This window comes from Cetorhinus maximus, chromosome 3 (assembly GCF_964194155.1).
Source record: "Cetorhinus maximus chromosome 3, sCetMax3.hap1.1, whole genome shotgun sequence".
Classification (NCBI taxonomy): Eukaryota; Metazoa; Chordata; class Chondrichthyes; order Lamniformes; family Cetorhinidae; genus Cetorhinus; species Cetorhinus maximus.
The window spans coordinates 187,808,666-187,829,827 of record NC_135881.1 but is presented as its reverse complement, the minus strand read 5'-3'; the positions used below and the strand labels follow the sequence as shown (position 1 = coordinate 187,829,827).

Genomic DNA, 21,162 nt, shown 5'->3' with positions numbered 1-21,162 from the left:
TCCACAGCTGCCTGACCTCCTGAGTGTTTTCCAGCGTTTTCTATTTTATTTTAAATACATTGATTGGTAGAATAGGAGTGCCAAAATCATCAGACATTCCTGGTTTATCCAGTCTTGTCCGGATTGCAGATCCAACACTTTTGCGTTACATTGTTGCAGCATTCTGTTCAGTTGTAAAAAAAGATACAGTTAGCAAATGCAGGTGCTTTTCTCCAAGGGATTTCAGTGTTCTTCCACCTTTACTTGCTGCAGGGAAAATTTGATTCAGAAATTGGTTTTTGAATTTTTTTAAAGCTTCCAGCATTGGACACTTCACTCATAGTGCTTTGAAAACTGTTATCTGCTATATTATTTCTGATGCTGGCATCCTGTAGTAATTATGGTTTTGTTATATGTTGGACTGTACCTTTAAGAATAGTCCTGTGTTGTAAGAGCACATGATCTGTGTAAACCAATGTGTTAGCAGCACGGTATAATTCCACAGTCAGTGTAGAGATAGAGATGGAGCTGAAAGCGCACATGTAGTTGCTGCTGGCTGTATTGTAAATAAACCTACGGTTTCCACTTAGTAAGCTGTCTGCAGATCAACGCTATTACAAATAGGCGACTTGGCCACCCTACGACACATCCTAACTATGTTGAAGTGGAAATCCTGTAGTTGAATGTACAGAACCAAATGCTACCTACGAGTATGCAGGATACACAACACATCACAGCCCATTATGGTGGTATTAATTGAATGCTAGCCTCCGTCCAACAATTGCTGCCCGGCAACAACCCTGGCATGTGCATCTTGATCGAGCTCGTACAAGTGAAGAGCTCCCCTGAATGGGTCCATGCTTGCATGGCAGTATGACGATCAGAGTGTACAGTTTGCCAAGTTGACACTAGCCAGCATGTGACTGAATGCAATTCATTCCCTGCAACACAGTTTTTCGGTTTAAACAGGAGAGCCTGATCTGTGAGTAGAAGTCAGTATTTTTCAAACAGGCATTCTGGAAAGTGAGACCCTGTTGTGACCTTTTTTTTTCTAAATCAGAGCCAGGTGATCTATTCTTGTCATGTGAACCTGTTCTGCGCACAATAACATTAAAACAATTATAAACAAAGTATAGTAGTGCAAACACTCAGCAGGTCAGGCAACACCTGTGGAGAGAGTGGGAGAAAGAGAGTAATAATAGTAAATCTATCCTTTGCAAATAAAACTGAGTGAATTTGCACACGCGGTAGTGATAACTGGCAGTGGATTTTCTTAATGTGTAAACACTTTCAGTATAATTTTCTCCCTTTAACAAAAGTAGGTTATTATTGTCAGGACTGGACAGTTTATTTTGCCAGTTCATAGCTTGAGCAAATGCTATGAAGCTGATGTATAATTTTGTGGTGCTCTGTAAAAACGATAATGTCTGAATTTTTCACTACTTTTCTCTGCTGTGTGATTTCCATTTTACAGATAGTTCAATCGATGTCCAATGACGTACTGTCTATAGAATGTCCAGCAGTTGATGCAAATCCCTTTAAACCAGACCTCATGGTTAGTTTTCTAGATCTAGTTGACAGATACTGGAACGGATTTAAGTCTCTTCATTGTAACGAAAAATTTCTGAGTGAGTACCCTGCAGTTTTCTTTCATAAATGTACAATTATTTCAAAGGATGGATGTGTTGTAGTTTAATGATAAGATGCTTGCTACTCTACTTTCTCCACTTACCTCGGGTGCCAATTGTGGCTTAGTGGGTAACACTCTCAACTCTGAGTCAGAATGTTTTGGGCTCCATTCCCACTCCAGAGATTTGAGCACTATTACTTGAGGGAATGCTGTACTATCAGAGGTGCTGTCTTTCAAGTGAGACGTCTGCCCTCAGTTGAACGTAAAAGATCCATGGTATTATTTTGAAGACGAGCAGGAGGCGTTCTCTCTGGTGTCCGGACCAATATTTATTCCTTGACTGAATGACGACAATTAAAAACTGCGTCGTTATCTGTGAAACACATTGAGATGTGCAGAGATCATGAAAAGCTCCATATAAATGTTAATCCTACAGATCTTAGAAGTTGGGCAAAATCTTCAGGAGTATTTAGTAAAGTCCAAGAGTGAAACTAAGGCCTTTCTCATTCTTCACAATGAAGGTAAAATGAAGGTTCTTCCCCTTTGACGTAACAGTTTTAAAAAAAATTAAACAGAATTCTTTATTGATTTTCAGCTCTTTGTTGAGTTGCCATTTTATGCTTTGCCTTGCATTGGGAAGCCCATCCACTGACACTGATCACTGGTCGGTCATGAAGTAGCTCCATAGTCATAGCTTTCATTTCAATCACCAGATCTGCAAATTAGGGACAGTCAATAGTAGCTGATTAAACAGCAGTACCCAGTATCAAATTTCCTTGACTCAATCGCCTTGTAGTATCCAGGTTGGTCCAGAATGATGCCAATCTGCAAGATTCATCATGAAGCTATTTTCTGACGCTCCATCAAGTGGCTTCATCAGAGTTTTTGGAAATCCCTTCCTCTCCTTTCTTTCTCCCCTCCTCTCTCACTTCTGTCATCCCGCATCGTCCCCTCCCAATCCAGCAGTACACGAATCTTACTATCCCATGTACCATTTGATTATTTGCATATGACATCTAATTCTGCCCTCATCATCCACAATCTAACTTACCTCTTCAAAGTTCTAAGGGGAACCATCTTTTTAGAGTCACATTGCTTTAAGCATAAATGGTTTTCACTTGCAACAAGAAATTATAGTACGGTAGAGGTTTTAAATTGTCCTGAAGTACACCATTAATGCAAGTTGTGTTTGTCAGAGGCTCATTATCTTTTATACAGGATTAGCAAAATAAATTATGCTCAATGCTATATGGAAAACAGGGCATTTATGTGTGTGTCTCAAAACTGGCAACCTCGGGCCCGACTCCATGCCAGAATTCGGAACTTGTCAGTTTTCGGGAAAAAAAATTGGAACCCCTTAATTCAGTGAATAGGGGGCACAGGATAACCAAATGATATGATTGCAAAGCACTTTGAGGTCAAGGGTCGTCCCGACCACTCGGAGGAACAACAGGTGCACAAAGCCACATCGATGCAACAATACCCTGAGCTTTTCTGAGCTGGGTCCGGTGAGGTCAAGGGTCACTAAGCCACTCAAAATGTCAGGCACGTGAAATGGGTAGCTACTGAGCACGCAACCGTGCTGATGCAGCAAATCCCCGAACAAGCCAGTAAGTTTTTCACTCATTTAAAATTCTTGCATGGAGCGCTTAAAAAATGTCCGTTTTTTGGACATTGCCGACTTCTGGATAACCAGAGTTGAGATACTGTACCTGTAATGTGTATTGCTGTTGACATTCACTTTTTTTGTTGTCTAAATAGATCAGGCAAGAAAAATGATGTGCGTCATTCAGGAGCAAGTGGCACTCGAAAACCAGCCAGAAGAAACTAAGAAGCTTCAAGAGGGGATAAACAATTTAAAAGCGAAGAATGAGTCTTTGGAAGCCTGCCTTTGCCAGCAGAAGCAACAGTATACCGAGGAATTCCAAAAGCTGTCTGTGCAGCTGACCCAAGCTCAAAGGGACATGGTGAGAACTGGTCACTCATTCATTCAGCCTACATCTGTGAAAGTCAGATTGTGTAGAGGGGAATTGTTTCAACAGGATCTACTGTCCCAGCAATGTAATTTTTAAAAATTGAGATTAACATCTTGAGCTTTTGGACAATACTGTTTTTATTATTGATTTTTCTTTCCATTGAGATGGTCCATTTTGCAGGGAGTCATTGAAAGAGGGGGAGGTCATTCAGCCCATCGAGCCTGTTCTGCCATTCAGTTGGATCATGGCTGATCTATATGTTAAATCCATCTACCCATCTTGATTCTGTAACCATTAATACCCTTGCCCAAGAAAAATGTATTAATCTTAGTGTTAACCTAACTTCAACAGCTTTTTGGAGAAGTGTTCCAAATTTCTACTATTCTTTGTGTAAAGAAGTCCTTCCTGACATCACCCCTGCACAGCCTAGCTCTGGTTTTAAGGATAAACCCCCTTCTTCTGGGCCCCTCCAGAAGAGGAAATAGTTTCGGTCAATCCCATCAATTATTTTAATCATCTTAAGCACCTCAAATAGATCACTCCTTAATCCTCTATATTCAGGGGAATTCTAGCTTAGTCTAAGCAACTTGTCCTCATAATATAACCCTTTTTAGTACCTCACACATGTAACATTTCAAAGATATTGATTACAGTTGCATTCAGGGGCAGCTGATGAGCATTAGTAGTTGGGCAACTTGGACGTTGATTTGAAAGAGCCTGGCCTAGAAGGAAACTGCATGTGAAAACCCAGCTGGTGCCAATACTAACCTTCTGTGACGCAGGCAATTATTCCTGTAGCACAATTCCCTGCAATTTCTAGGTTTATCTGCAGTGAGATGCAACTAGGTCCATAAGAGTTCTGAAGCAGTGGGTGACAACAGGAAGGAAATGATTTAATGAAGACAGTATCCCTCACAAATTAAACATTGTGAAGCTGAAAGACACCATCTTTGGCCTCTACCGAGAACCCTGTTTCCTCGCCAGTGATTCGATCTTCCTCCCTGACCATTGTCTGAAGCTGAGCCAGACTGTTCACAACCTTGGTAGCCTATTTGATCCTGAAATGAACTTCCAACCTTATATTCTCACCATCACAAAGATCACCTGCTTCATCTCGTCTGCCTCTGCCTCAGTCTATCTGCTGCTGAAACCCTCATCTATGTTTTTGTTACCTCCAAATTCATCTATTATTTAGTCTAATATTTCACACTCGATAAATTTGAACTCTTCCAAATTACGCTGAAAACCGTACATCATATGCACCTCGTCCCATTCACTTATCACCGGGGTACTCTCTGACCTACATTGGTGCCCGATCCACCTACAGATTAATTTTAAAATTCTCATACTCATGTTTAAATTCCTCACGGCTTAGGACCTGCCTATCTCTCTAACCTCCTGCAGCCTGACAAATTGTTAGTTGTTGTTGCAGTCTAACTAATAAAAATGTTCCACAGCGTTAACACTATTTTCCTTGGGGTGGCTGACACTATCTTTAAGAAGCTAGAACAAGTCGGAGGGTACTCAGGTGTGTGTAGAAATGCATTGGATATATTATTGACAGAAAAAGTGTAATAAAACACTTGATAATGTTGAGAATTATTTGTGGCTTTTTGTTTTATAGAGTGAAGTGTAGGCCTCGACAACAAACGAGAAATGAAACTAATCTCATTAGTAGTAGTAGTACGATTGGGCAGACAGTAATCTTGTATTGGCAAACACTTTGAAATGTCTTATGGCCAAATAATGCACTAGACCAGCCTGATGGTGTCATAAATGTGACCTCTGTCTCTTCACAGTGCAGCTAAGACAATTAAGTTCTTGTGAATACAGTACCATAAAATTCTTTTAAAAGTAAATATTTGTTGTTTTGTTTTCCCTTTGTAATAAATTTTTCCATGGGTGCTGATTAACTCTGACTCTGCTATAACAGGAAACATTGAAGGGTTGTTTAGGTCAGACTTTGGATGAGAAAAACCATTTACAGAACCATCTGATAAAACTAGAACAAAAAGCACTTAATGCTTCCAGTTCCACAAACCAACAAGTTGAAGGTGAGTTCTTATGAATGGGCCTTTTATGAATTCAGTACGTTAGTGTGCTTTCATTGTGTAAACTTTGTGAAATAGTGTGTGTTTTGAAAGAGAAAGCTTGTTTTATGATTAAAAACTAACCAGTTTGCAAACTGTGCAGTGTCTAAACCTTGACCCTGTAGCACCAATAGGTTGGAAAAAGAATTCATCCAGTACAACAAATTTATTAGCACAGCTTGTGGGGATTAGTTAACTATTTCTTCTCATTGAAAGGTTCAAATGACCTCAGCAGGCTTTAGTGGAGGTTCTACAACTACCAGAAGAGCCATTTGTAATAGTTAAACTTTCCTGATCTTAGCATATCCTAGCTGCTTCCATTGTCAATTGATTACACTCTTGTTTCTGAGTCAGTAGATCTTGGGTTCAAGTGCCGCTCCCTGACTTTACCTAATCCAGTGCTGCACTGTCGAGCAACCTGCTCCAGCTGAGGCATTAAACTGTGCTGTGTAATAATTAGCTATTTAATGTTCAAAATTGGCTGTAAAGCACCTTGGTCACTAAGGTTATGGAAAGCATTTTATGAATTCGGGTTCTTTCCATAGCAGCAGCTGCGCAGCTAATATATTTCTAGAATAAAAACAAAAAATGTTGGAAAAGCTCAGCAGGTCTGGCAGCATCTGTGGGGAGGGAGAGTTAATGTTTCAGGTCACTGTCCTTTCATCATGCATTTCTAAGTTTTCTTGTGGCATAGGCTTGCATTTACTTTTCCAAAGCTTATTTCTCTTATATTTAGAGCTGCAGAGCCACAACCAGAAGCTGCAATGTGAGATTGACAATCTGAAGCATCAAGTCCAGTGTTACACCAAAATCCAAGAACTGACTGATAAGCTCCAGGAAAGCCACAGGTAGCAGTAATTCAACCAGGGCATCGGTTCTCAAACCCACGCCTTTTAAATTCTAGCATATCACTGTACAAAAAACAAAAGTGATTCACACAATCCTTTTGCAGAAATTTTCCACAAATGAGTAGCAGGTCCTTTGTAAACTGTTGGAATGGGCTGGTATTGCACCAACTCACTGATAAAATTGCAGAATAGGATGACTTTCTTTTTGCAACACCATCCCCGACATTAATCTTCCCAACCTTCCCTATGTTCTTTAGCGTCAGTGCATTATCCAGATCTCTCTTCTCCTGCAGGGACCACCATCCCTCCCTCGTGACTTGGTCAGTGGTGTGTGGAGGATGCAATCTGTGAAAGGAAGGTTAACAACCTTGTGGAGCTGTTTACATCCTTTTAATGAACATGCACCTCACTCCCATCCGACCCCTCAAGCCTTGGAGGGAGTGTGAATAATTAACATGCTGTCTTTTTTCAGGAAATAACTTGTGGCAAAAAGAGATCTAATCTATTACATGGGGACAGGCATGGCAGTGACGTAGAGGAGTCCTCCAGTGTTGTAATGTCACGAAACATCTCAACACCTTAAGCAAGGTTGTCCCTTTGTTATTCCCCTGCAACCCGCACCCCCACCCCCCCCTTCAGAAAATGTTGGCCTCTGAACTCAATGAAGGATGCTGATTAGTAGAATGAAGAGCTACAAGGGAAGCAGGCTTCCTTCCTGCATTTTTTGTTGTACAGTTGGAGCTGGTTACCCAGTGGCGAAATATTTTACTAGTATTTCCAGGAGACAGCAACCTGTGCTGTGCCATAAGAGCCCCTAAAAGAGGAGGTTAATGATTGAGTTCATATTTTTAGTTTAGATCACGTCAACACTTGCTAATAGGAACATAAATAGGAACAATTTACTGCCATTTAGATAGCTCGATAGTTGAAGGGCTGCTTTGTTGATCAAAGTTTGTACACGTTTCAGTGATGATTCCACACTCCTTGGACGGCAGCTTAGGGAATCCCCACAGAATATTTCCCAAGTCAGTTCAGTTTTAATTCTGAACAGGCTTTACAGGGTTCCCACCATCCGCATCCATCAAAGCTCATAGCTCCATAAATGTACCAGCAGTGTCCTGTTCAGTGGGAGTGCAGATTGGAGAATGGCCATGCCGAATTTGCACTAGCCTTAAAAATATGTATATATTTTTGGAAGCCTCACAAAGTGCAAACAAGCGCCTTATTAAATGCAAATGTCATATTAAGTGCCATGTACAGCTTCTGGGATTTGGGCATGTCTTTTGGCTCCAGCACTACTTGATCATATAGCAGTCAGCCATGGCTCAGTGGTAGCTTTCTTGCCTCAGTGTCAGAAGATTGTGGGTTCAAGCCCCACTTCAGAGACATAAGCACTTAATCCAACTTGACACTTCCAGTGCAATACTGAGGGAGTGCTGGGCTCTCAAGAGGTTGCGTCTTTCGGATGAGATGCTAAACTGAGTCCCCATCTGCCCTCTTAGGTGGATGTAAAAGATCCCATGACACCATTTCAAAACGGCGATGATTTTTCCCTGGTGAACTGGCCAATATTTATCTCTCAAAAATCATCACTAAAAGAAGCAGATTATCTGGTCATCATCACATTGCTGTTCGTAGGGCCTTAGTATGCACTAATTAGCTGCCATGTTTCCCTACAGTACCACAGTGACTACTCTTCATTGGCTGTAAAGCAATTTGGAACCCCCTGAGGTTGTGAAAGGTGCTGTGTAAATGCACATTCATTCTTTCATATGAAACAGGCATGTAGAAATCTTTGAATATTTGAATCTAGAAATCTGAAAAGTGTAATAAAAACAGAAAGTGCTGCAAGTAGTCAGCAGGTCAGGCAGTATTGTGGAGAGAGAAAGAGAGCTAATGTTTCAGGCCAATGACCTTTCATCAGAACTAGTAAAAAATAGAGATGTAACTGGCTTCAGGCATGTACATAAATAGGGAAAGGGAGGAGAGGAGGAGAGAACAAAAGGGAAGGTGTGATAGGGTAGAAGTGGTGCTCAAAATCATGAGGGGTCTGGACAGAGCAGGTGGGGAGGAAACTGTCCCCATTGGAAGAAGGGTCAAGAACCAAAGAAAACTGATTTAAAGTGATTTGCAAAACATCCAGAGGCATCATGAGGAAAAACCTTTTTGACGCAGCGAGGGATTAGGACCTGGAATGACACTACCTGAGAGTGTGATTGAGCCAGATTCAATTCTGGCTTTCAGAAGACAAGTGGATAGTTATCTGAAGAGAATAAAGTTGCAGGGCTGCAGGGAAAAGGCAGGAGAGTGGGACTAGCTGAGTTGCCCTCGCAGAGAGCCAGTACAGACAAGAGCCAAGTGGTCTCTTTCTACGTTGTAACCATTCTATGGTCCAATGGAGGCAGGAGTGATTAGTGTGATGGTGGAAGGCAAAAGGGGGTGGTAATGGGACAATAAAAGAAAGAAAAGGTGGGTCTAAAGGAGCTGAAAACAACAAAAACAGAACAAATGCCAACAACTGCTGATGAAAAAATGGGAGCAATGGTTATGATCTGCCATTCCCCACCCCACTCCCACTCTGACCCATGGCCTCAGTCTCCTACGCTGTTCTCACGAGATGTGGCTTAGGCACTAGAAGTAAAGGGAAACTTAAAAGGTGTAAAGTAAATCAGGAGAGAGAAATACGAAATGTGTGAGAAAAGCTTTAGAGCAGAAGGACAGGTTAGGATTAGAGGTCCAAATAAGCATTCTTTATACAAATGTATGGAGCAGAAGGAATAAAGAAAATTTGTTGCAGATACAAATTCAACTTAAGTAAGTACAAGGCGGTAGCCATTACTGGGACATGGCTGGAAGATGGATGGGACTGGAAACGGAATATATGAGCTTGTAACATCTTCAGGTCTAATGTTGGGGTTTAAACATTCGTATAGATTTCAATAAGTAGACAAGCTCATGTCAGAAAGGTAGCAATTTCTTGAGTGTATTCAAGACCGTTTTCTGCAACAATATGTCCTAGAATCTACAAGGAGCACGTCATATTAGATTTAATATTGCGTAATGAGCCAGATTTACTTAACAGTCTAACAGTGCACGGACATTTATCTAGGACTGGATTTAATGGGATGCTTCGGTCCCTGCCCCACATCGCACCCTCCCCACCCTGGGTGCCGATTGGCAGTCAAATGGCTTGAGGCAGTACAACTGTCCTTCAGCTACAGGAGGTCCTGCCTCAGAGAGCTGTTGACCAGTCGGAGGCTGGCAGCTCTCCAGTACATGAATGGTGGCCGTTGCTGGTACAGTAGTGATGCCTGCAGGAAGATGAGCTAGCTGGCAGGCCCCCGGCAAGGAGGGTGGGGGCCAGGGTAGAAAGGCTATGGAGAAGGGGGAACTTGAGACAGAGACTGTGCACAGTAAACTGTGATTTGTTGATGGGAAAAATAACAGAATCAGTGGCAGGTGTTCAAAAACAATTTAATGTGACAAACCACTTTATGTCCATAAGGGGGTCAGAATTTTACTTGCCAAAGAGCTATGAATAACTAAAGACGTAAGGGGTATATAAAACTAAAAGAAAAACATGCAAAAATACAGAAAATAGGACAGATCTTGGCAAATGGGAGACATGCAAATACAACAAAAGGTAACAAAACAGATAGTAATAGCCACAAAAAGGGAATATGAAAAGAAACTTGCAAGGGATATCAAAATCATGTAAATTTTTTTACAGTTATGTTAGGAGAAGGGAACATAGGAGTAGGCCTTTAAGCCCCTTGAGCCTATTCTGTCATTCTGTGAGATCATGGCTGATCTGCGATTTAACCCCATACACCCGTCTTTGCCCCATGCCCCTTAATACCTTTGGTTAACAAAAACCTACCCATCTCAGTTTAAAATTAACAGTTTATCTATCATGAAGTGCCATTTGCAGAAGAGAGTTACCAACTTCCACCACCCTCTGTGTGTGGAAATGCTTGCTTTGAAAGGTCTGACTCTGATGTTTAGACTAGACTTCCCAAGCATGCTTGAAACACTCTACTGGTCAGGCAGCATCTGAGGAGAAACAGTTAACATTTCAGAATGATGACCTTTCAACAAAACTGGAAGAAGTTAGAGATTTAACGGTTGTTTAAGCTAAGTACAGAACCAGGGAAAGTGGAGTGCTGGTTAAAGGCAGGAGTGATTAAATGCCAAAAGGATGATGATGCAAGGAAAAAGGAACTGATAATGAGACAACAAAGGAACAAAAGATGGCTCCAGAGGAGGTGTGAAGGGTTACACCAGAACCATTGCCACCACCTGCAGTTGGATAAACTGGGGGAGATAGTTATGATCCACAGTTATTGAACGGCTGAGTTTGCTGCCAATGCGGTGCATTGCAAGCGACAGGTTCCATTTATCAGCCACTTGTGGCACAAAAGGGGCAGCATTCTACTGCATTGTTGTAGAGAATCAAATGGTGCAGGGTTAATTCTCATCGCAAACTCCAAAATGCCTCATTTCCTTTCTAGCTAAACTTGATAAGATAACATTAATAATATAAGGTTAAATAGTTGTCCTAAACTGGTGAAAATGGGAATAATGGATTATCCCAGAAACTGATGAAGCTCTGGCACAATTAGATTGTGAAGCAATGCTCTGAGGTTTGTGTGCCACTACACTGCTCTCATTGTCCCCAACATCACAGATGCCAGTCTTCAGCCAATTTGATTCTCTCCACATGATGTCAAGAAACGGCTGAAGGCTTTGGATACTGCCAAGGCTATGGGCCCTGACAATATTCCGGCAATAATGCTGAAGACTTATGCTCCAGAGCTTGCCAAGCAGATAGCCAAGCTGATCCAGTACGGCTACAACACTGGCATCTGCCCTGTAATGTGGAAAATTGCCCAGGTATGCCCTGTACACAAAAAGCAGGACAAATTCAACCCGGCCAATTACCAACCCATTAGTCTACTCTCGATCATCAGTGAAGTGATGAAAGTGGTCATCGACAATGCTATGAAACATTGCTTAACAATAACCTGCTTACTGACGCTCAGTTTGGGTTCCGCCAGGGTCACTCAGCTTCTGATGTCATTACAATATTTGATTCAAATATGGACAAAAGAGCTGAACTCCAGAGGTGAGGCGAGGTGAGAGTGATTGCCCTTGACATCAAGGTAGCATCTGGCCAAGTATGGCATCAGGGAACTCTAGCAAAAACTGGATTCAATAGGAATCAGGGGAAAAACTCACTGCTGGTTGGAGTCATACCTAGCACAAAGGTTGTGGTTGTTGGAGGTCAGTCAATTCAACTCCAGGACATCACTGCAGGAGTTCCTCAGGGTAGTGTCCTTGGCCCAACCATCTTAGGCTACTTCATCAATGACCTTCCTTCCATCATAAGGTCAGAAGTGGGGATGTTCACTGATTGTGCAATGTTCAGCACCATTCATGACTCATCAGATACTGAAGCAGTCCATGTCCAGATACTGAAGCAGTCCATGTCCAAATGCAGCAAGACCTGGACAATATCCAGGCTTGGGCTGACAAGTGGAAAGTAACATTCGTGCCACACAAGTGCCAGGCAATAACCATCTCCAACAAGAGAGAATCTAACCATCACCCCTTGACATTCAATGGTATTACCATCGTTCAATCCCTCACTATCAGCGTCCTTGGGGGGGGGGGGGGTTACCATTGAGCAGAAACTGAATGGACTAACCATATAAATACTGTGGCTACAAGAGCAGTTCAGAGGCTAGGAATCCGGCGGCGAGTAACTTACCTCCTGACTCCTCAAAGCCTGTCCACGATCTACAAGGCACAAGTCAGGAGTGGTGGAATACTCTCCACTTGCCTGGATGAGTGCAGCTCCAACAACACTCAAGAAACTTGACACCATCCAGGACAAAGCAGCCCACTTGATTGGCACCCCTTCCACAAACATTCACTCCCTCCACCACTGACGAACAGTGGCAGCAGTGCACACCATCTACAAGGTGCACTGCAGAAACTCACTAAGGCTCTTTAGGCAGCACCTTCCAAGCCTTTGAATGCTACCATCTAGAAGAACAAGAGCAGCAGACACATGGGAACACCACCACCTGGAAGTTCCCCGTCCAAGCCACTCACCACCCTGACTTGGAGATATATCGCTGCTCCTTCACTGTTGCTGGGTCAAAACCCTGGAACTCCCTCCCAACAGTACTGTGGGCATACCTATACGATATGGACTGCAGCAGCTCAAGAAGGCAGCTCACCACCACCTTCCCAAGGGCAATTAGGGATGGGCAATAAATGCTGGCCTAACCAGCAACGCCCACATCCCGTAAATGAAAACAAAAAAAAATCCAGTTGCATTGAGAGTTCCTTTTTCTTCAGTATTTGAAAGGGAAAATAAGGCATAGTACATGAGATGGTTTGAGAGCTGGACTTGTCTCTATGCATATGTGGCAAAGTACAGCTTTAGTCACCCTGGGATGCAATATGCAAATACTCATTGCAAATACTCAACATTGTGTTTCTTGCTACTGTTCCTGCTTCCCTCACTATGGCCATAAATCAAAGCCATGCACAGCATAATTGGTTTTCTGTGCATGCACAGATGAGTAAAGGTGGCCATGTTGCATAGCCATCTTGCATTGTCAGGAGACACAGCGTTCTTGAATGCATTATTGAGGCTGGAAGACTGTAAAGTGTTGAATCACAAGATAAGGTGCTGTTTGCTGAACTTGCTCTCATGATACTCTAAATGCAGCCATAGTAAGATCTTGTAAAACTAAGTATTGTATTCCTTGTTTTATATTGCACTAGCCCAGCACTTGACTAGCAAATATAACCCCTCTATTCAAGATGGGAGGGAGGAAGGAAACAGGAAACTATAGGCCAGTTAGCTTGATGTCTGTCATGGAGAAGATGTTAGAATCGATCGTTAAGGAGGGTATATCTGGGCACTTAGAAAAACTTACGGTAACCTGGAAGAGTCAACATGGTTTTGTGAAAGGGAAATCATGTTTAACCAATTTATTCAAGTTCTTTGAAGAAGTAACATGTGCTGTGGATGAAGGAGAGCCTGAAGGCTTTCTGTACTTGGATTTCCAGAAGACATTTGATAAGGTGCCACATCAAAAGGTATTGCAGAAAATAAAAACTCATGGTGTAGGGGGTAACATATTAGCATAGATAGAAGATTGGCAGGCTAGCAGAAAACAGAGTATGCATAAATGGGCCTTTTTCTGATTAGCAGAATGTGACTAGTGGAGTCTCACAGGGGTCTGTGCTGGGGCCTCAACATTTTACTTTACATCAATGACAGATAAGGGGAGTGAAGGCATGATAGCGAAATTCGCCGATGACACAAAGATAGGTAGGGAAGTATGTTAATATGTTGTAAAGAGGACGCAAGGAGGTTGCAGATAGATATAGATGGGTTGAGTGAGTGGGAAAAAATCTGGCAGATGGAATATCGTGGGAAAATGTGATCTCGTTCACTTTGGCAGGAAGAATAAAAAAGCAAAATATTACTTAAACAGAGAATTGCAGAATTCATAGGTGCAGAAGGATCTAGGTGTTCTAGTGAATGAGTCACAAAAAGTTAGTATGCAGGCACATCAAGCAATTAAAGTGGCTAATGGAATGCTATCCTTTATTATGAGAGGAATTGAACATGGAAGTAAGGATGTTATGTTTTAGTAATACAGGGCATTGGTGAGACCACATCTTGAATACTGTGTGCAGTTTTGGTCTCCTTATTTAAGGAAGGATGTAAATGCGTTGGTGGTGGTTCAGAGGAGGTTTACTAGATTAATGCCTGGAATGAGCGGGTAGTCTAATGAGAAAAGTTTGGACAGACTGGGCTTGTTTCCACTGGAGTTTAGAAAAGTGAGGAGTGACTTGATTGAAGTAATAAGATCCTGAACGGTCTTGACAGGGTGGACATGGAAAGGATGTTTCCTCTTGTGGATGATTCTAGAACTAGGGGGCGCTGTTTTAAAATCAGAGCAGAGATGAGGAGAAATTTTTTCTCTGAGGGCTGAGAGACTTTGGAACTCACTGCCTCAGAAAGCAGTGGAGGTGGCGGGGTTATTGAATATTTTTAAGGGGGAAGTAGTTAGATTCTTGTTAGGCAAGGGAGTCAAAGGTTATTAGGTGTAGATGGGAATGTGGAATTCAAAACACAGATCAGCCATGGTACTATTGAATGGCGAACATACGAACAAAGAGCAGGAGTAGGCCATTCAGTCCCTCAAGCCTGCTGCACCATTTAATAAGATCATGGCAGATCTGATGGTAACAGCAGGCTTGAGGGGCCGAATGGCCTACTTCTTCTATTTCATATGACTCTATTTGCTTTCCCCGTGGCCTCAATTCATTGCTTGTGAACCTTTCGTGTTTCACCTACTGTCATCCCCTGGTTACTCCGCTGATCTGCAAAACCTTATGCTGAGATTTTAATCTGAGGGCCCATCTGCCTATTCAGATGAGTTTAAACATTCATGTGGGATAGTCAAAGGTTAGCTCTCCTGGTGCCCTGGCTACCATTCCTCTCTGTGTAAACATAGCCAATAACAAATAAACTGCTCATCTATCTCATTTGCTGTTTTGGTATCTTGTTGAATGTAACTTGGCAGCTGCATTTGTTAACGTGATTGCATTTCAAAAAGTAATTAAGAGCAAGTATGCAGTGGGTGGACATATTTAAAATACAGATATCGAAAAATAGTAGATTAGCAAAATGAAACCTAGGTTCATAAAGATCCTCTCGGAGCAAATGCTGTATAATTACATGGCTTTCCTTGCAGTTACCTGTTCATGCACTGAAAACTTGGTCTTCGAGGGAAAATCAAATCGATAGTACATGTGTATCTTCAGATAGCACATTGAGTCTTTTGAAAATAGATTTAGCATTGTTAATGGAGTATATAAATTAGCACTTTACCAGTAAATTGATCAATGGCATGCAATACATTTGCAAATCTGAAGGTGCTGAACACAGCAAATTCCCTTTGAATTATCGGTATTTGCACACACAAGTTGAGGTATTCATGTGGTAGTGCCCCTGATGATTGTTTGAAGAATAGCAATGGTTTTGAAAAGTGCAGAACTAAGCAAGCAAATGTGATGGAGTCTCAACAAATGGTTTGCAGTACTCAGGACTTCTATCATAACATTTTACAAGAGGATTTTCTATGTGTCTGAGAGAGTTAGTTCCAAAGAATGCTGAAATGCATTACAGCATGCTGACTCAATAATCTATTGCTAAACACTCTTAATGTTTATAATACCATTGATGGACAAACTTGAGCCAGCTCACTCATTACCATTTGCGGTAAGCCAATTCCGTACCCTGAAGAAATTAAGCAGTAGTAGGTAATATATATGATTAATACTAGGAGTTGTGTGTGTAACAGCAACCTGATTACGATAATTTATGGAAACTTTTACCATGAAAACAACCATTTTCTCATTGACCTGTTTTTGTCTAATTCTGATCATATTTCCTTTAATTATTGTACTAAAGAAACAATAGCAGTAATTTCTCTTACACCCACCCCACCTTCAGCAGCCATTCTTACATTCTTAACCAGGAGAATATACAAGCAACCTAATTCCAGCCCACTGCTTTGTTCCAGACAATCAATGTGATGTTACTATAAAACAGTCGCCTGGTAGTACAGAACTTGAATGTTGCTGCAAAGAGAGACATGTTGCTGTTGCTGAAGCTTTTTGCCTTGCACTTGTCAGGACAAATGCAAGAATGCCAAATTTCAAAGGATCACAACAATTTATATCTCATGAGGAAAGGGTGCAGATTGATTGGCAAGTGCACTCTAATTGGCCAAAGTGTAGCCATGGAGAAAGCATTAGGAAACTGTGGGCTCCCCAAGTTCCCAGGTAACTCAAAAAAAGGCACAGGGCTTGAACATAATCCTTATGTTTGCCGAGAAGGGTCCCTGCATATGAATATATGTTGATTATGGCAAACATAAATGAGCCACGTTACAAGCTAAACTCGTGTAATTTGGTTGTTACTGTAGCTATTAGCACACTCAGGGTTCTTAGCCAGTGCTGTCCAATCATGGAATCACACCGTAACTAGAGACTTTTTGTTTTGGGTTTTGCAAGTGTGGCTGGTTGAGTATGGCCTGTACCTTGAATATTATAAACAGCCGAAGGAACATGCTGTTTGATCCAATAAGGCAATCGCTGCGACGTACAGCCTATGTACCTGGCATCATACCGGCACTAAAATTCATACACGACGTTGCTCAAATGTGTGGCAGACGGAAGGTCTTTTTGGAGCAATGGCAACATCCTGTTAGTGGAAAATACCACACATGTAGCCACTGCATTAGTAACAGCGTGAAATAGCTTCCTTAACTTAACCTGCTGTTCAAATTTATGATATACTTTGCCTTTCTTGTGTAATTTGAGGTAGACAGGGCACTTTTCAGGTCTGAAAGTGGCAGTCTTTGGCCCATTTGCAAGTTTGCAAGATACACAGTGAGCAATGACCTGATCAGGATAGACATTGTCCCACAGGATAGTTTTATTCTGTATTCCTGCATCAAGCTTGCAAGGTGAGCAAATGGCTAGGGCTCCATTTACAAGATTGCTGATCAGGCTACTCTGATACAATTTGGGGCTTTATGGACCACAACATGTATATTGACCGGTGAAGCTTGTGATACACCATAGTGGAGAACCCATCAGCAGAGTTCTCAACTAGCATGTCAAGGAAAGTGTGCACATTAGACTGTTTCATCTCAAAGTGAATTTGAGCATGGAATGGAGTGCATTAAGGTCTGTAATCCTTACATGCAGCTGTGGATTCAAAGATTGCAAATGTATCATCCACATTTTGTAAATACTGTATGCATGGGGTAGGACGTTAGGGCTCACTCCATCAAAAACATGTTTCTCGTGGAAACCGACAAAAATGTTATTGAGCACTGGATCCAGATTGGATCCCTTGGCTACACCATCTATTTGGGCATACATGGTGTCATTAAAATTGAACTCAACTGCGCGAGTTGCTAAGTTCATAAGTTCAATGAATACGTTCAGAAAATGGAGGTGCATTTAACTTGTCGTGATATAGCGAAACGGCACTAATGTCGATAGCTTCCTTTAGCGGCAGGTTCATAAATAAGCTTGCGTTGTCGAAGGAGCATAGACAGGGCATTGCTATCAATATGTAGGTCCAATGTCATGTTTGCGAAGGTGAGGGAATCCTTCCCTGTGTACAAAAAATCTAGGCTGTCACTCCAGTGCAGTGCTGAAGGAGTGCTGCATTACCAAAGATGCCACCTTTCAGATGTGACGTTGTACCAAGGTCCTGTCTACCTTGTCAGGTGAATGTAAAAGATACCATGGCACTATTTGGAAAAGGTACAGGCGGATTATCTCTGGTGTCCTGGCCAATACTTGTCCATCAATCAACATCACAAAAACACATGATCTACTCGTTATCACATTGCTGTTTGTGGGAGCTTGCTGTATGCTCATTGGCTGCTAGGTTTCATACATTTACAACAGTGACTACATTTCTAAAGTACTTCATTGCTTGTAAATGACTGGAACAATCTCTGGTCATGAAACGCACGATATAAATGCAAGTCTTTCTCATGTGTGGTTTAAAATATATGCCCGTTGATCCCCCTCCAATCTGTCAACCTGAATTAATATGTCAGTAGCCCTTTTATTCCTTTGTATACCTCTATGAGGCCCCTTTTAGCTTTACACTGGTTTCAAGTAAAACACATTGTCTTTTAAACCTTGGTTGATTTTTTTTTTTCCCCCCTCTTCTCCCTAACCCAAAGTTGCTGAAGCATGTTATAGTATCACAGCTGAGCTCCCTGAGCTTTTACCTGGGACTGTACTGATCTGCACGATTTAGACCTGCACAAGGTGCTGCTTTTCCTCACGAGACCATTGCAGGCAGTCAGCCAGATATTAATAGTAACAGGCATAAACTTTGGACAAAACATATGTTGCCAAGGTAAATGTAATAAAACTCCTCCGCTCATTAGTCTCTGTAGAATTTAGAAGTACAGTTCTTTGAAAAGTTAACCTTGCTGTATGTAAGCAGAAAGGAAGTAATAAAGAAATATAATGAAACCTTAGGTTGGAGCAAGGAGCCAAACAGATCAGGTCTGTCTTTCCAATGAGACACTAAAATGTCCCCTCATGGATGGATGCATAAGATCCCATGCCAATTGCAAAGAAGAGAAAGGGAGCTCTCCCTAGTGTCCAGGCCAATATTTATCCCTCAACCCACATCTCAAATAGACTACCTAATTATTACCTCATTGCTGTTTGTGGGAGCTTGCTGTGCACAAATTGGCTGCTGTTTTTCCTACATTAGAATAATGGCTGTACTACAAAACATACTTCTTTGGGTGTAAAGTACTTGTGGACAGCTATGGCTGATGACTACAATTCAACCCATAAATTTAACTAAAGCAAATTTTGGACTAGTAACTCTTATTATCAGCCAGGGAGAGATAAAAAAGTAGAGGGAATAGAAATAGACTCCAGAGGAAAGGAGAGTAAAGAATCCCCAACATTCAAAAGAAAGAATATGGAGGTAGTGCAGGAGTCCCCAGAGGTCCCGCTCACTAACCGGTTTTCCATTCTGGATATCGGTAAGGGCAATGGATACTTGGGGGAGTGCAGCAAGAGCCAAGCCCGTGGCACCACAGGTGCACAGGAGGGGAGAAAGAAGAGCGGAAGGGCAGTACTGATATGGGATTCTTTAGTTAGGGGAGCAGACAGGCATTTCTGTGACCATCAATGTGACTCTAAGATGGTTCGTTGCCTCCCTGGTGCTGGGTTCAAGGATGTCACTGAACAGCTGCAGGACATTCTTGAGGGGGAGAGCAAACAGCCAGAGGCCGTGGTCCACATTGGTACTAACGACATAGGATGTGATCCTGCAATTGGAATTTAGGGAGCTAGGTAGAAAATTAGCAAGCAGGACCTCTAAAGTAGTAATCTCTGGATTACTCCCAGTGCCATGTGCAAGTGAGTACAGAAATAGGAAGATAAGACAGATGAATGCATGGCTGGAAAGGTAGTGCAAGAGGAAGGGCTTTAGATTCCTGGGACACTGGGACTGGCTCTGGAGGAAATGGTGTCAGTATAGGCCGGATGTGTTGCATCTGAACAGAGTGAGTACCTTGCAGGGGGTTTTGCTAGCGCTGTTGGGGGAGGGTTTAAAATAACTCAGCAAGGGTGTGGAAACCAGGAGAGAATATTAGAAAGTAATACCAGGGTGCACGGAATGTTGGGAGAGGCAAAGAGCACTAAAATAGAGAATAGTAAGTTAATAGATGGAGTCGGAGTAAGGGAGCAAGCAGAGTAACCCTGACTTAATGTACGGAGTATAGTTAATAAAATTGGGGAGTTACAGGCACAGATTGCCTTGTGGGATTATGATGTTCTGGCGATAATGGAGACCTGGCTTCAGGAAGGGCAGATCTGGGTTCTAAATATTCCTGGTTACAAAGTGTTCAGAAAAGATAGGAAAGGGGAAAAAGGAGGAGGGATGGCGTTTTTGGTTGAGGAGAGTATTGTAGTACTAGAGAAAGGATGTGTCAGAGGATTCAAGGACAGAATCAATTTGGCTTGAGCTAAGGAATAAGAAGGGTGCAGTTACATTACTTGGTGTAATATATAGACCACCAGCTAGTGGGAAGGATATAGAGGATCAAATCTGCAAGAAAATTACAGAGATGTAAACATTGTAGAGTAGTTATAATGGGAGGCTTTAATTACCCATATTTTGACTGGGATAGTGGTAGTGTAAGGGCAGTGAGGGACAAGCGTTCCTAGATTGTGTTCAGGAGGATTTCCTACAGCAGTATGTGTCCAGTCCAACAAGAAAGTAGGCACTGCTAGAGCTGGTTTTTGGGAATGAGGTGGGCCAAGTAGATCAAGTGACAGTGGGGGAACATTTAGGGGACAGTGATCATTGTATCATAAGGTTTAGGATGACGGTGGAAAAGGATATTGTCAATCCAGAGTAAGAATAATTAATTGGCACAGAGCGGACTTCAATGGGGCAAGAACGGAGCTGGGCAGGATAGACTGGAACCAAAGGTTGGCGGGAAAAACTGTAGCTGAACAATGGGCTACCTTCAAAGAGGAGATGGTTTGGGCACAGTCAAGGTATATTCCCTCAAAAGGAAAGGGTAGAACAAACAAATCCAGAGCTCCCTGAATGACAAAGGAGATAGAAATTAAGTTAAAGAAGAAAAAGTGTGCCCACGACAGGCGTCAGATAGCAAATACAATTAAGAACCAAGCTGAATACTGAAGGTTCAGAAGGGATGAGAAAAAGAAAATACAGAAGCAAAGAGCGATTATGAAAAAAGACTGGCAGCTAACATAAAAGGAAATCCCAAAGTATTCTATATGCACATCAATAATAAAAGGCTGGTTTAAGGAGGAGTAGGGCCGATTATGGACCAAAAAGGAATTTACACATAGAGGCATGGCTGAGATGTGAAATGAATACTTTGCATCTGTCTTTACCTACGAGGTAGATGCTGCCCAGTATATGGTGATAGAGGAGGAAACTCATTCTCTAGAAGGGTTTAAAATTGATGAGGAGGAGGTAATGGATTAAGCTGTTGGTACTTAGAGTTGAT

General features: G+C 42.0%; 1 protein-coding gene across 2 annotated transcripts in view; it reads left to right on the top strand.

Annotated features, from left to right (window-relative positions):
- The window catches only part of cep72 (centrosomal protein 72), a 151,462-nt gene that overhangs the window by 123,492 nt on the left and 6,808 nt on the right, over nucleotides 1-21,162 (top strand). For both annotated transcript variants that reach the window (XM_078539453.1, XM_078539452.1), the window contains 4 exons: nucleotides 1,454-1,607; nucleotides 3,371-3,576; nucleotides 5,519-5,639; nucleotides 6,412-6,523. In XM_078539453.1, the coding sequence (XP_078395579.1) occupies nucleotides 1,454-1,607; nucleotides 3,371-3,576; nucleotides 5,519-5,639; nucleotides 6,412-6,523 (593 nt within the window). The remainder of the gene's footprint in view (nucleotides 1-1,453; nucleotides 1,608-3,370; nucleotides 3,577-5,518; nucleotides 5,640-6,411; nucleotides 6,524-21,162) is intronic.